Below are 15,214 nucleotides of genomic sequence, written 5' to 3'. Positions count from 1 at the left end.
AGTGTTCTCTAATATTAACATAAAAAGAAATAAAAATGGAAATACAAACATATTTAATGAACACTTTGTGGTTTAGGAGGCTTTCTTTCCTCACCCATCCCCTGACAGATGTTTATTGACACTTAATAAATACTCAAAATAAGATTTGTTCTAAAGCTGTCTATATTCTGTAATCGTACATCCCTTTGCCCTCTAAATTTTTTTTTGGCGGGGTGGGGGGACTTGAAATGAAGAACGGAAGCCAAACAGGCTGTGAGAGAAGTAAAAATGATAAGTGATTGATTTTTCTCAACATAGATAACATGGCCTATTTTGTGATTCAGGAAATACTGCTCTATATTATCAGTGAAATCGCTTCTTTGAACATGAGATTGTAATGTTGCCTTTAATATTTAGTTGCAAGTGCATTTATATTTAGGTTTTCTGCACAGCATAGGCAGTAAGCCCAGAGGAGCGACTCTACTTTCTGCAGAGAGAGGGCCTAGGAAAGGCAGGTGTTCAGAGGCTGACTAGTTTTACCCAAAGTGTTCTCCTTCACTTACTTCATTCAGATCCGTTAGTTTTGCTGCTCCTGTGACTTGCCTTTGTGTCACTGTCAGGCTAGAAGTCAAAACAAGGTCTGTCTGGCTTCATAGTCTGACTACTATGAAATACTACATATACAGGGAAGATTTGGAAGACTCTGGTATTTGGTTAGGGTTCTCCCCAGATATTTACACTGTGCCATGGCCTTTGATAAAAAGACAAGAAGGATTTGTCCAACTCCAAAGGAGCAAAAGATGGACAGATATATCTAACCAACAGGCATTCCTAGTTATGGTCATTCTCTGTGGGGCTGGGGGAAAGGTGGTCTGTTAAATTATTTGGTTGCCTGAAGCTTAGTGCAGAATCACACAGAAAATTGGAAAAGAGAAAACCAATAGTAGTTATTTCCATCTGAAAATTATAAGCCTCTGCTAAACTGTCTTAGTTCATTTTATATTGCTGTAACAGAATACCTGATGCTGGGTAATGCAAGTTTTATTGGGTTCATAATTCCGGTGGCTGGAAGGTTCAGGCAGTATGGTGCTGGCATCCTGGTGAGGGCCCAAGCTATGCTGCAACATGATGGAGAAGTGGAAATGGAAATAGCCACGTGCAGAGGGTCCCAGTACTTTATAACTGTCTGCTCTCATGTGAAAATTAATCTAGTTCCACTACATGTCACCTGATCTCTAGAGAGAGCATCAATCCATTCATGAAGATGGGCTTCACCTGCTAAAGATCTACACCTCTGCATTCTCATATTGGTGACAAACTTCTAGCACACAAATCTTTGGGAGATAAACCACATCTATACCACAGTGTAAGCCATCAGTGCCCCACCCTGGCAAGTGAAGTTCATGACAGAGTACAGCCCACGATTTTTAGATTTCAACTTTCTGGCTGTGCTTATCTGCTGGCTGTGCTCACACTACTTCACTCAGTTCTTTCCACATGTTTTTTTTCACCTCTGAGTTTTATTACATCTGCCTAGAATGACCTTCTTTCCTCATCCTACTCAATGTACAGTGGGTGAAGCCTGATAATCTTTCAGGATGAGCTCAAAGTCTACCTCCTCTTGCTTGCTTTCCTGTGCTCTCAAACCCTGCTGGGCAGCTTCTCTGAGCCAGGTGGCAGGCCCAGTGTCCCTTGCTGTATTTCCAAAAGTGTTCAGTGTGTCTTCCAATAAATTTCCAGTGTAGTGCCTGCTGTGGTGCACAATGCACCACAGGAAGCTTTAGAGACACTCACTTTTCCTTCTTTATGAGTCTTCATGAGTCATCGTGATGGAACTTACTCACTTGTGTCTGGACTCAGTGATCCCTGGTTCTCAATTCACACTGTTTGGGCTCAGTGACTCCTGACTGTAAGTTCAGATTGGTGCATAGTGGACCTGCTTGCCATCTTCTGCCACGTGTCAGGCTCCCCTGTGACCTGAGTTGTTCATGCCTGTTTCCTTGTTCTGTATTTGGTGTCCCTTGATGGTTGTCATGAAGCTCAGCCTCTGTTGCCCTTCTTGTAGATCTGCTCAGTAGAACAGTGCAAGTACCTGTGGAGGTTGGGAAGCAGCAGAGGCTAATGGCAATCACCTGTACTCTGGAAGTCTCACCCTCTCTCCTTCAAGACCTAGGAGGGCTTTATCATTCCTACTGTGATTGCAGCTGTTCTTGAAAAATACAGGAAGTTCCTTACATACAAGGGTTTTATCTCTTTTATTTTTTATCTCCTTTTGCATAGCATATATTTAATAGGGATTAAAGTGGCTAGAATAATGAATCAATATATTATATATAAGGAACCAATCATTTAGTTAATGTGTATTTATTGAGTAGCTAGTATGTGCGGTCATTGTTCTGGTGCTTCCAAAACACTGGATTATATGGTCCTTCCTAACAGATTCATATATGATAATCTTCCTTGTAAATAAAACCAAAGTTTGAGTATTCTGTTGACATAGTAGTTTTCAAAACTTGTCAGTTTAAGTCTGAATTACTATGGCCTTTCTAGTTTTGAAATTCTTTTGTGATTCTTATTTAACATTTTCTCAGCACCAACAATGACTTTTTAGCCTTGTTTTGAATAAATGTGGTCTCATATCTGATGCCCTGCCACCCCTGTCCATTTTTCTAGCCCTGTCTTTTGGCCTGGCTGAGCTCATCTTTCTGCCCTTTCCCTTTTAGCCTGCTACTTGACTTTTTCTTAGCTTTTTCACCTTTTGCAGAGTGACTCTCACTAAACAAAAAATGATGAGATAGATGGCTTCTGATACCTATCATAAATAAGGATTTAATTTAACACACACCACATCATGAGTCCTTTGTGATAATGCTGTGAACTTGAAGTGCAGAAATAACTTTTAGGGAGGAACAGAGGACTTCCATGGTAGGAACTGATATACAAGTGTACAAAATTACATTTCACCGTCATTTCATGGTGCCTACATGATCTCGTCTTTAGCCTGCTGTGACCAGAATAGTTCTGTGTGGGGTGAAACTGCATACAAATTGCTGCCTGTTACAGAAACAGTCAAATCCTGCAGTCTGTTTACTGGGGACCTCAGATTTCAATGCCTCCTCATTTCCTGCCCACCTCCACTGCTTTTTATCTCTGGGTAAACTGATTACTCTTTGTATTGGTCTTCTCTACTCTTGCCTCCTAATGAATCCTTCTTATTTGTGGCAGTGATTGCATTCTGCTTTTCCTTCTGGTGAAATTGTAAGCATCTCTCCCCATTCTTGACTGTACTCTTTTGGTAGAATTCAAAGTTTATCATATCAGTGTTTCTCCAGCACTGACCAGTGTTGCAGTGTACACAAGTGGTCAACTTAATGACTGCTGGTGAATAGAACATAAATCTTACAGATAGTGTTGGGAACAAAAGGAATTTTGCTTTAAAAAAATCTGTATTTAAGGACTTGGAACCAAATGAAAGTTTCATCATCAGTCCTCTGACTTGTAACAATAAGTGATATACACTGAGCCCAATATAATTCACGGTGTTGGGAATGTTAGCTTGCTGTGTAGTGCTTGGAAGAAGGTCTTAGGAGAGCAAACGGAAAAAAGGAGTTAGCTAATGTATTATTACCATTAGCTTGTTATGTGTTTGATAGAGAAATAGTCATTAAAATTAAAAATACCTGTGCCTATTTTAAAATTGCCTATTATTTATGGAAGGAAAAATATTCATAAAACTGGCAAAACAATAACAAAACCATGTTATAAATCATATTAACAGAAAAAAGGGGAAGGAGATATGATTTGAAGTTCAACTTCTTCACAGCTCATCATTTCTTAATGCCCTTTGTGAGTTTGTATGCTCAGTGAAATCTAATGATATACAAAGTCTCATTGCCAGATACTTCATTACTTCCCCAATCTATTAGTAGTCTTAATGGCCTATGCCACTGGAATAAGTGTGAAAATCCAGTCCTCCAAGAAAGTGCCGCGCTCTATAAATCATATTTGCCTGAGGATTCTCTTAGCTCTTGGCACTAAAGAATAGGTGAAAAAGAATTGTACAGTTCCTGAATTCCCTTGTACTAAAGTGTCAGAAAAATTGACACCTTTTAACTTTTGAACCCTCTAACCCTGTGTCTCTCACAGTGTGATATAAAGAGCAACAGCATCTGAATCATTGAGAACTTAAAAGAAATACAAATTCAGTGTCCCACCTCAGATGTACCAAAGCTCTGAGGGTGGATCAGCAGTCTGTTTTAACCAGGCCTGATGCATGCTCTAACAGCCAGCCCTGTGGCTAGGGATATATTTAGGCATCTTTTTCACTATTGAAGAAACAGAGAAGCAGGTCATGAAACTTGGAGGAAAATCTACTTATTTGAAGGATTCAGCTTAATTCAACAAACATTAACTGAGCAGTTCCATGTGTGTTTACTGGGAAGATATAAAAGTAAGTGACACCTTAAGGTCAAAATCTCATGAATTTTTTGTGTCATTTCCTTACTCTGCTGTGTTGGTCTCTCCTTGACTTACTCTAAAGCATCCAAAGTGATGATGCTCTAGGCTGCCTCATCTGGCTTGTGGAATCTCACAAAGTTTTTTATCCTTCTGGCTCCTTGCCTCTTTTCCAGGGTTCACAGGAACCTCAAACAATGAGCCACAGGAAGAATGGTCCTGCCTTTCTGATCTTTACCTGCATTTATATGCCCTGTAACTTATAATTCCCTTCTTACCCTCTACCCCCATCCATTTTAAAATTTCAGGAGGCATTTTTTCCCATGGAACACCAGCTGTTCAGCCCTAACCTTGAGTGAGTACCTATATTTAGAAGAAGATGTAGAATCTCTGTCAACAGAGGCAATGAGTAAAAAACACTCAAACTTTATTTTCTTCCTATTAGCCAGTTGCCTATATCCAAGTCCTCCTCATTCTTTTCTTCCTAAAAGTGAACTCTTAGGAAAAGTAGTTAGCTTCCTAACAGTTTCTTTAGGAAAAGAAACATGATTTCCTAATAATGGTCTTTCCTCATCAAGTTATCGTTTCTCTTCCTTGTTGCTATAGTGATCTTTCTTAAATTCTGATTCAGTCATTTCATAACTTATTAACAACAGATGGGTCCTTGTGGCTTATAGCAGAGGTGAGCAAAGTAAGGCATGTATTCATTGTTGTTTATTGGAATATAGTCATACCCATGTACTACCTGTGGCTGCTTTTATATTACTGTGGCACAGTTGAGTTAATTGTACATGGGACTGTATGGCCCACAAATATAAAACTGATCATCTGACACATTAATAAAAAGCCTGTGACCTGAAGCATGAAGTTTATCTATTGGGATTTTGTTCAGCCAGTTTACACCGTGCATTCCTTTTGCTCTCTTGTCTGTTTCTATTTCATTCCTTTCTTGTGTGTTTTTTTTTTTTGGTTTCTTGTTTTTATTTTGGCTTTTTACACTATTTAATTAATACTTTCCCCATTTTCCCAGATAATTTAGGAACATTAGAACATTTTAAACATTGCTTTTCACTTCCTCCTTGTATGCTACAATTGCTTTCTATTTAAATATTATTTAAAATCCAGAGTATTTTCATTTAGATTTATTACATGGTTAGCATTTTAGTTACTCTTCATTTCTTCATGCACATTTCTCTCTTTTTTTATTTTTATTGTTTTATTACTCATATGTGCATACAATGCTTGGGTCATTTCTCCCCCCTGCCCCCACCCCCTCCCTTACCACCCACTCTGCCCTCTCCCTCTCCCCCCTACCCCCTCAATACCCAGCAGAAACTATTTTGCCCTTATCTCTAATTTTGTTGAAGAGAGAGTATAAGCAATAATAGGAAGGAACAAGGGTTTTTGATAGTTGAGATAAGGATAGCTGTACAGGGAGTTGACTCACATTAATTTCCTGTGCATGTGTGTTACCTTCTAGGTTAATTCTTTTTGATCTAACCTTTTCTCTAGTTCCTGGTCCCCTTTTCCTATTGGCCTCAGTTGCTTTTAAGGTATCTGCTTTAGTTTCTCTGCGTTGAGGGCAACAAATGCTAGCTAATTTTTTAGGTGTCTTACCTATCCTCACACCTCCCTTGTGTGCTCTCGCTTTTATCATGTGCTCAAAGTCCAATACTCTTGTTGTGTTTGCCCTTGATCTAATGTCCACGTATGAGGAAGAACATACGATTTTTGGTCTTTTGGGCCAGGCTAACCTCACTCAGAATGATATTCTCCAATTCCATCCATTTACGAGTGAATGGTAACATTTTGTTTTTCTTCATGGCTGCATAAAATTCCATTGTGTATAGATACCACATTTTCTTGATCCATTTGTCAGTAGTGGAGCATCTTGGCTGTTTCCATAACTTGGCTATTGTGAATAGTGCTGCAATAAACATGGGTGTGCAGGTGCCTCTGGAGTAACCTGTGTCACAGTCTTTTGGGTATATCCCCAAGAGTGGTATTGCTGGATCAAATGGTAGATCAATGTTTAGCTTTTTAAGTAGCCTCCAAATTTTTTTCCAGAGTGGTTGTACTAGTCTACATTCCCACCAACAGTGTAAGAGGGTTCCTTCCCCACCCCCATCCTCGCCAACACCTGTTGTTGGTGGTGTTGCTAATGATGGCTATTCTAACGGGGGTGAGGTGGAATCTTAATGTGGTTTTAATTTGCATTTCCTTTATTGCTAGAGATGGTGAACATTTTTTCATGTGTTTTTTGGCCATTTGAATTTCTTCATTTGAGAAAGTTCTGTTTAGTTTACTTGCCCATTTCTTTATTGGTTCATTAGTTTTGGGAGAATTTAGTTTTTTAGTTCCCTATATATTCTAGTTATCAGTCCTTTGTCTGATGTGCAGCTGGCAAATATTTTCTCCCACTCTGTTGGTGTTCTTTTCAGTTTAGAGACCATTTCTTTTCATGAACAGAAGCTTTTTAGTTTTATGAGGTCCCATTTATCTATGCTATCTCTTAGTTGCTGTGCTGCTGGGGTTCCATTGAGAAAGTTCTTACCTATACCTACTAACTCCAGAGTATTTCCTTCTCTTTCCTGTATCAACTTTAGAGTTTGGGGTCTGATATTAAAACCCTTGATCCATTTTGAGTTAATATTGATATAGGGTGATATGCATGGATCTAGTTTCAGTTTTTTGCAGACTGCTAACCAGTTTTCCCAGCAGTTTTTGTTGAAGAGACTGCTTTTTCTCCATCATGTATTTTTAGAGCCTTTGTCAAAGACAAGTTGGTTATAGTTGTGTGGCTTCATATCTGGGTCCTCTATTCGTTCCACTGGTCTTCCTTCATGCACATTTCTGATCCGTCAGTTTGAAACAGAAAAGAGAAAGTCTTTAGGTTACCCTAATTCTTGAATGTTAATTAATCTGACCCTACCAAATTTCATTTTCCTTCAAAAGTAAGGAGACATCATTTTATTGTCTTTCAGAATGCACAGTTGCATATTAAACGTCTGATAGTAATGTGATGTTTCAATTTTATACTCGTAGAAGGTTTTAGGACTTTTCTTAATTTTGAGTCCTACCAGGTGTCTAGGATGTGGCTAAGTAATTTTATATTGATCTTGCTTGTTGGGCCTTTTTTCACATCTGAAAATTTTCTATTTTCTCTTCCTTTGTTCCTTTGGGATTCCATTTTGTAAGGTAATAGCACATCTGGATCTTTTCTCTATGCTTTTTAGCATTTGTGTTTTAACTTTTTTTTTCTATGTGCTATAAAATCCTCAACTTCAATTTACAGTTTAAAAATTGATTTTAAGTGGTATCTGTTCCAATATTCAACACATCTTCACTTTTTGAACAATGTTTACAAATTTTTAGCACGAACTATGTAGTTATTATTATTTTTCTGTAACTGATGGAATCTATCTGTCTATCCATATATATCCTGTTATATACTGTACCTACTTTAAACTCATTTTGTTTGTGCTTACCTGACTCTTAGTGTTATTCTTGTTTTTATTAATTATAGCACTTCTGTTCCATAACATTTACTTACCTCAAATGTTTTTAATTTTTAGTGTCTGTTTATAGTTTAGTTGCATGTCTTGTATATACTTTTTTCCCCTTGGCCCAAACATAAATCTCCTTATCTTGTTGGTGAATGCAGGACTTGGATTCGGATAGGATCAGATAACACTACTTACTTATGATGCTTGAGGACAGGATGCGTTGTGGGACTGCTCCAGCAGTAGGTAGCTTGTCTTTTAGGCATTTGCTTCCATTCTTGGCATTGACTTTGACAGAACTGACCCATAAGAGGCACCTACTAATAGCTGTTTATTGGGCCATTAGCCTGCTGGAGTGTAGTGCCCTCTGACCCTCTACCTCATTCACCTTTTTCATTTTATTTTTTATTATACAGTTTTAAACCAGAACTCCACTTATCTTGAGGAGTATAGGGATTAATTCAGGGATTTTTCTACTTCTTTCTCCAGCCTCAACTCTTATGCAGGATAGGAGCTCTGTCCTTGTACATTCTTCACTTGTTTCCTAGTAATACTCAGAGATTTGTTCTGAAGGCAGAATCATCAGTGCCTCAGCAGTCCAGGGGCAGAGAAAATGTTAACTAACTCAGCTGTCCAACTGCTGTGCTTATCAATTCTTAGAATGTGCAGGAATCTTCAGAAACACTATGTTAAAAGCATTCTTAGCAGCACCATTTTGCACTACAGTAATCAGCTCATGTTGACTCAGGGTTCCTCTTTTTTTTTAATTGTGGATTTGTGTTTTGGAGTAGCATTGAGGCTTTGTGGTGAGAACTATTTTTCCCCTTCAGTAGCCTTTGTTTATTCTTATATTCTTATTCTTTGTTTATTCTGTTTGCCGTGGTCTAGGACTTCCACACATTTTCTGGTCCTCTGGTGACTCTCTTTCTTCTTTTAATTTATTTGTAATACTTTCTTATTTTTAATTTAACATACTAATTATACATATTTTGGGGGTGCAGTGTGACATTTCAATACATAACGAATCGGTCAAATAGTGTCATAGTTAAGTCAGTGTAACCGACATATTACCTCAGACCTACTTCTTTTTGTTGGGAATGTTTGAAATCCTCTCCACTAGTTATGTCTTCAGTTATTGTCAACTATAGTTACCCTTCTGTGCTATAGAACATTAAAAAGAGTTATTCCTCCTATCCTTATTCTTATTTGTCAGTGCTCTTATTATGGTCCCATTCTTTTTCCTATGTTTTTATTTAGGGTATGTGATTGGATAGGTGGTAACAGAGGCTGAGAATTGAATCCTCATAGGGTTTTTGTCTCCTTCCCCTTTTTTGAAGGGCCCCAGTTTAGTGAGGAAATTAATAGTGGCAGAGGTTGGGAGATTCCAGTTCTTTGCTTAGCTAAGTCACAGCACTCTTGTACTTTTAAAAGATCCTGTTCAATTGGGAAAATACAAAACAATTTAACCCAACATTTATCAATATCTGAACTTATACAGCTCACTTCTGTGTTGTATAATAAATTGTCTAGTTATGTCTTGGGTTCCTGATAGGAGTTTTTGTTTGATATTATATCTGATATCACATTTCAAATGATTGGAATTGACAAAAAGATACTGAAATACCAAGAATTATTGAGAATGTATTGTAACACATACCAAGGATTTCTAAAGATACCAAAATAAGACATTGAGTAGTGCTTTTATGGAGATTATATGGATCTTATTTTAGTTCTGTGGTTCTTTTCCCCTCCCCTCTTCTCCCATCCTTCTCCCATCCTCTCCATCCCACCCCCCCACACGTATGTAATTTTCAAATCACTATGCCATATCCTTAACCCCAACTTAAAATGCTTAATTATACATTGAATCTGAAGCTATAGGGAAATCAGAATAAGTACATAGAGTATAGGGACATTGCAGACACTAGTGAAAAGTAAGACTGCTCTGTGGATCATGAGGGCCTTTTATAAGCTTTGCTCTTATGTCTTGTGCTGTCCACTCTTTTTTGTTTTTCTCCTTAGAATGACTTAACAATAGGGGGAAGCCATTAAAGGATATTAATCAGGGGTTGACATAGGATTTCTGTTGTGAAGAGATCACCCTGAAGGCCTTTAAGATGAATTGAAATAAAATGAAATAGATAGACCAGTTAGAAGGCCATTTCTATGCTGAGCAAGAACCATGATAGAGGCATCAGCAGTTTCTAAGAATGAGTAGGGAGAGATCAGAGCAAGATGCAGGAACAGAATCTGTAAACTTGAGTTGCTGATCAGATGTGAGGGCAGAGAGGAGTTAGAAGTTAAGTGCTACACCTTGATTCTTGCAGGTCTGTGATAAAATACTATAATCATCAAAAGGCATTGACTTTAAGTACCTTTTTTGTCATAAGAAGGCAAATGTACCTATGAAAGAAGAGCAGTTGCATCAACATTTGATCAAATTGTAGACCTTTTTTAATCTGTAGGACTTAAAAGTTGAGCTTTTTGGTCATTGACTCTTCTGCTTTACAAACCTGAACCTATGCTATACTATAACCCATTTTCTTAACTCTCACATATTAGACACACATTTTACATTTATTGAAGCTGTTTGATTTTCCCTATCTTCATAACAAATGTACTGATAATGTTTATGGCTAATTGTATGCAATTTAATTTTCAATTGTGGTAATCATTACTGCTGTTTTTATTTTATTTTTTCTTCCTGAGGCATTGTCAGCTATAAATGTTGAAGAAAATTATGCCCTTTGGGGTGATTTTCAATTTTCTCACTTTTTTTGTGTCAGTCATGAAGGCTTCAGATTTGGATTATTAAACACTTGAGTCCCTAGTTTCCACAGTGGACCATTTAACACTTTCTATACACTTGAAAATGGAAAATTTGACCCATTTGTATGCTATTCGGGTGTTTTCAAAGACCCCATCTTAATTTAGTAGCATCTGTGTCTGTCCTCAAAACCTGTATTCTATCTCTTGGTGTACTGGAAAGGCCTGCCATGTGGAGGCAAAACAGAAGTAGTTTCAGCATTCATTGGTGATTTACAGAAGCACTCTTGGGCCTTTTTCTGAGCTCTGTGCTGGGAGGAGCATTGGCAAAAGAATTCTGACTTCTGAACCACACGAAGTACTATAGCATTTGTCTGGTGACATGTGACTATATAAGTGTGTTTCCTTTCCAGTGAGAAGACTATATTCCACAGATGCTCTTACCACTAGGGTCCCTGGAGGTTCAGGACTTGTTGATGTAATCAGATTTTTTCCTTCTCTAATAACCATTATTCCCTGAAGTGTGGAAATTGGCTGAGTTACAAAGTATGATTTGATGTTCTTCTCTGTTTTAACCCTCCAGAAATGTATCTTCTGCCGACACCGGGTTAAGAAGGTCTCTGGAGCCTGCATCCAATGTTCCTATGGCCGCTGCCCAGCTTCCTTTCATGTCACATGTGCCCATGCTGCCGGGGTACTGATGGAGCCTGATGATTGGCCTTATGTGGTGAACATCACATGCTTCCGACATAAGGTCCTCCCAAACTTGGTAAGGCCTGCTGTCCCTTCCTTGATGCAGAGACTCTGGGTTTCCTCTCCTGTGTCACTCATTACTGAATGTCCAAACTTTGAGTTCCTTGAGGGCAGGAATTGCACACTATTACTCATTTGCCCAGGCCCGGTCATCATCTAGTGCATACTAGGCACAAAGAATATTTACTGAGTTGTGTGAGTGAATGAACAGATGAATGAATAAAACTGGACCCATTTTGGTCTTGGATCTGTGTACAGGGGCCTCTGAATATGGCTTTGCAGATTATCAGATCCAGGGTGTGGGGAGATCATTTCTTGGAAGGAGGTGATGTGAAAGGCACAATTTGAGATTATGCAGTGAATAATATGCAACTTTACACCAGGCCTTCAGATTTTATTTCATCTGTTTGAGAAGAAACATCAAGCAGCAATATTGTGAAAGGAGTAGGAGAATGGTTAGGTACTTTTGGGTCCTTGCTGCCTAAGACAGGATGAGGGGAAGCATGGCAGCTCTGGAAGGAATAAGTACAAGTCTCATAGAAAAATAGAAGTAGAGTGAACATTTTTTTATTTTGGTCTTTTTCATTTCACTCAGGACTTAACTTTCTCTAGGAAAATAGCATTTGCAAACAAATAATGTGAATTTAACTGTAATTCAATTTAGCTATCCTTGTTGAGTAAAATTATGGTCTGTTTAAAAAGCCTAGAAAACTTATAACAGTTTAGAGCTAGTGAATATGTCTTTGTTAGTTTTCCAATTCACTGTAATCATTTTTGGCTACTAAAAAGAAGCCTAATTGTATAGATGCTCTGCTTTGTAAACTTGCTGCTCTTGTTATCCCAGGGAGACTTGGCCACAGGCTATTTGCAACCTAATATGCTCATCCTAACCCTAATAACCTTTTATGAGCAGCCTGCCAAGTTGTCCGTAGTAGCTTGTGGAGCCATGACCCATACACAACAAATCTCCCAGCTCTTTGTAATGATTCCAGCAATTTCCATTGGCATCTTAAGAGATACTTGACATTGTGGGTTGTGACTCTGTGCAGATGTGTGTGAATGTCCAAATGTACAAAATGATGTCACCAACTGTCATATCTACTTTAGTTATTGCTAAGAATAATATTGTATATTCTGCAGAAAATACATTTTAACAGCTTTTTAAAAATTATACTAACAACATATTACATTACTGTAACACTTTGCCACTTGTAGTATACCATCAATACCTTATTAGATGATTCGTGTGAATGCATTTGCGATATGAGTAAGGTCATGACCTCTAGAGCCAAAGTGGTTGGTGTTCATATTTAGATCCTACCAGTAAAAGCTCTGCCAACTTGCATACACTTTTGTATCTGTGAGCATCAGCTTCCTCATTTATAGAATGTGGGATCAAACCTTACTGTGTTGTTTTCAGTTTACAGCAGTCAAAAGATAAAACTTGGATTATTACCATTTCTTCTACTACTGCTGGTGTTACAATCTTATATGATCTAGGTCACATGAGTAGTAGTTTTCCTGTTTAAAGGATAAGAAAGGTTCAATTCCATGCCCAAATAGATGCAGTTATGAGCATTTCAGGTGCTGAAATGTAAATGTGTAGTCATTCAGTCCATACTCTAATACTTGTTGGAATCCTAACTACAGACTCAAATGTTGCTTAGAGGTGTCCATCTATATAGCTTTGTGTGGAATCATATGCTCTCATTTTAATATCCTAATACTCTGTGGTTATGGCTGAGTATATTGAAGTTGCTTTTAAGAGATCCAGTTTCATAAATGATAATGAAAAGAAAATACTTGATTTTGAGAAACTACTTTCCCCTAGAGATACAATTTAAACTTGGTATTTTTTGTGAAAGGTGGGAAAACAAAATTTAAAGCATTACTTGTGATAGCTTTTCCTTGTGAGGAAAAAAAATTGCCTTTGAGCTTTCTGTGAAAACACTATGGACACTGGACTTCTGACATAGACTCTTGGTAGCTATAACTGTCCATTCTTCTTTAATTAGATTCTAAGTGTGGATTCCTCTCCAACAATATTTTAAACTAACCAGGAGGATTTTTAGAATCTGGCAACTTTGGTTAAAAGCATTATGATTATCCTCTTGCATGAAACATTCTTTCTTTTCAAACATGAAAAGTTCACATTAACCCCTATATTTCACTTTTTTTCTAAACAATGAATGCTAGGGGATATGCTCCCCAAAGTAGGAGCTATAGTATGTCTATGTGCTGAACCATGCCTCAATTATTTGAGAGTAATGAGCAATTACTGAATCATAGCAGTGAAAACTATAAAAATAAAGGTTAGGCTAGCTTGCCAGTTTGATCCAATTGTTTACAGAGTAGAGGATGATGCTTGTGTAACTTAGAGGAAATAAAGTATAACTTTACTGCTTTAGTAGTATCTCCATTTTTACTTACATAATGGTTATAACTCTTTTGTTTTTCTGTTCTTCTCAATATTATTGTCTACATCCAACAGGACCATCTTAAGACAAATTCCTTTGGTGTCATAGGTTATTTTAAATATACTGGTTTATTTAACATTGTTGCATTCATGAAATAAAATCACTCTGGATAATGGTATAAAATATCTGATTAACTGTGCTGCACTGTTTCATCAGGCAGTAATCAGACTTTGTAATTAGAAAGGCTAATACTTGAAAAAATATGTAGCTTTAAAATTCTTGCCAGGCGCTAGTGACTTATGCCTATAATCTTACCTATATAGGAGACAGAGATCAGGAGGATCACGGTTCAAAGCCAGCTTGGGCAAATAGTTCTGCAAGACCCTATCTTGAAAAAAACCCTTCACAAAAAAAAAGGGTTGGTGAAGTGTCTTAAGGTGTAGGCCCTGAGTTCAAGCCCCAGTACCATGCAAAAAAAAATTCTTAAAGATAGAAATGAGTAAATAACAAAAAGTGCACAGCTAATCCCTACTATTTCACCCAATTTTAGTATGTTTTTGTAAAACACAGTTTTTGAATGGAATCTGTTTTTCAAACGTAAGGTCTCATTTGTGACTTAGGAAATACAGGAAGCTGATGTACCAGTGCAGGTGAGTGGAGTGAGGAACTGGATTTCTGTAGTGGTCATGTCTTGGATTTATAGACACCTTGGAGAGGTTACAGACCTTGGTAAGTCAGATATAGTGGGGAAGAAAGAGAGAAAATTTTAAGACATTCAGTTAATTGAGAGTTAATTACAAGTGAGAGTTTTGCCTGCTTTCGGTTAGGCCTCCTTCTAATACGAGTGAACTGGGTTCCAAACACAGTTGAGTTGAATCATCTTCCTGTTTCCTTTTTTATTTTCCCTCACAGTCTAGAACTTAATTCATGGTTCAACTCTGCTCCCTTTAATTTCTCTTACTCTTTTTTTTTTTTCTTGAAGGGAACCAGACTTTAGCTAACACACTCCTCAGAAGTGACCAATATAGAGTCATTTCCAAAACTTCTTGTGTATGTCTTTCAGATCTTGGGCATCATTGTATGTTGCTAGTAACAGAATTATTTTGGTTATTGTTTTTCCTTTAAGAATTTTGATATTCTATCCAATGAAATTTTTTATGACTAACTCTACTGTTTTCAAATTTGTGCATAATTATTTGGTATTTGTATATAGTTTATGTCTTTTACGTAAAGTTTATTTTCAAATGGTCTGCTGAATTTGTAGTGATGTTATTGAAAAACAAGGAGAGAGTTCTGTCCAAAACAAAGATAAAGAATTCTTGGCAGGAATTTAAAAATAAA

At 37.5% G+C, this 15,214-nt stretch overlaps 1 protein-coding gene across 7 annotated transcripts in view; it reads left to right on the top strand.

Moving 5' to 3' along the window:
- Positions 1–15,214, top strand: part of Kdm4c (lysine demethylase 4C) — a 365,075-nt gene that overhangs the window by 288,630 nt on the left and 61,231 nt on the right. For 6 of the 7 annotated variants that reach the window (XM_074051899.1, XM_074051898.1, XM_074051897.1 and 3 more), the window contains one exon: positions 11,287–11,472. In XM_074051899.1, coding sequence (XP_073908000.1) covers positions 11,287–11,472 — 186 coding nt within the window. Of the gene's footprint in view, positions 1–11,286; positions 11,473–15,214 lie in introns of those variants that run through there. The other variant, XM_074051902.1, reaches the window with a different exon arrangement.

Source organism: Castor canadensis, chromosome 13 (assembly GCF_047511655.1).
Source record: "Castor canadensis chromosome 13, mCasCan1.hap1v2, whole genome shotgun sequence".
Classification (NCBI taxonomy): domain Eukaryota; kingdom Metazoa; phylum Chordata; class Mammalia; order Rodentia; family Castoridae; genus Castor; species Castor canadensis.
The sequence above is the reverse complement of the archived record's forward strand: the minus strand, read 5'-3'. Positions and strand labels throughout refer to the sequence as shown.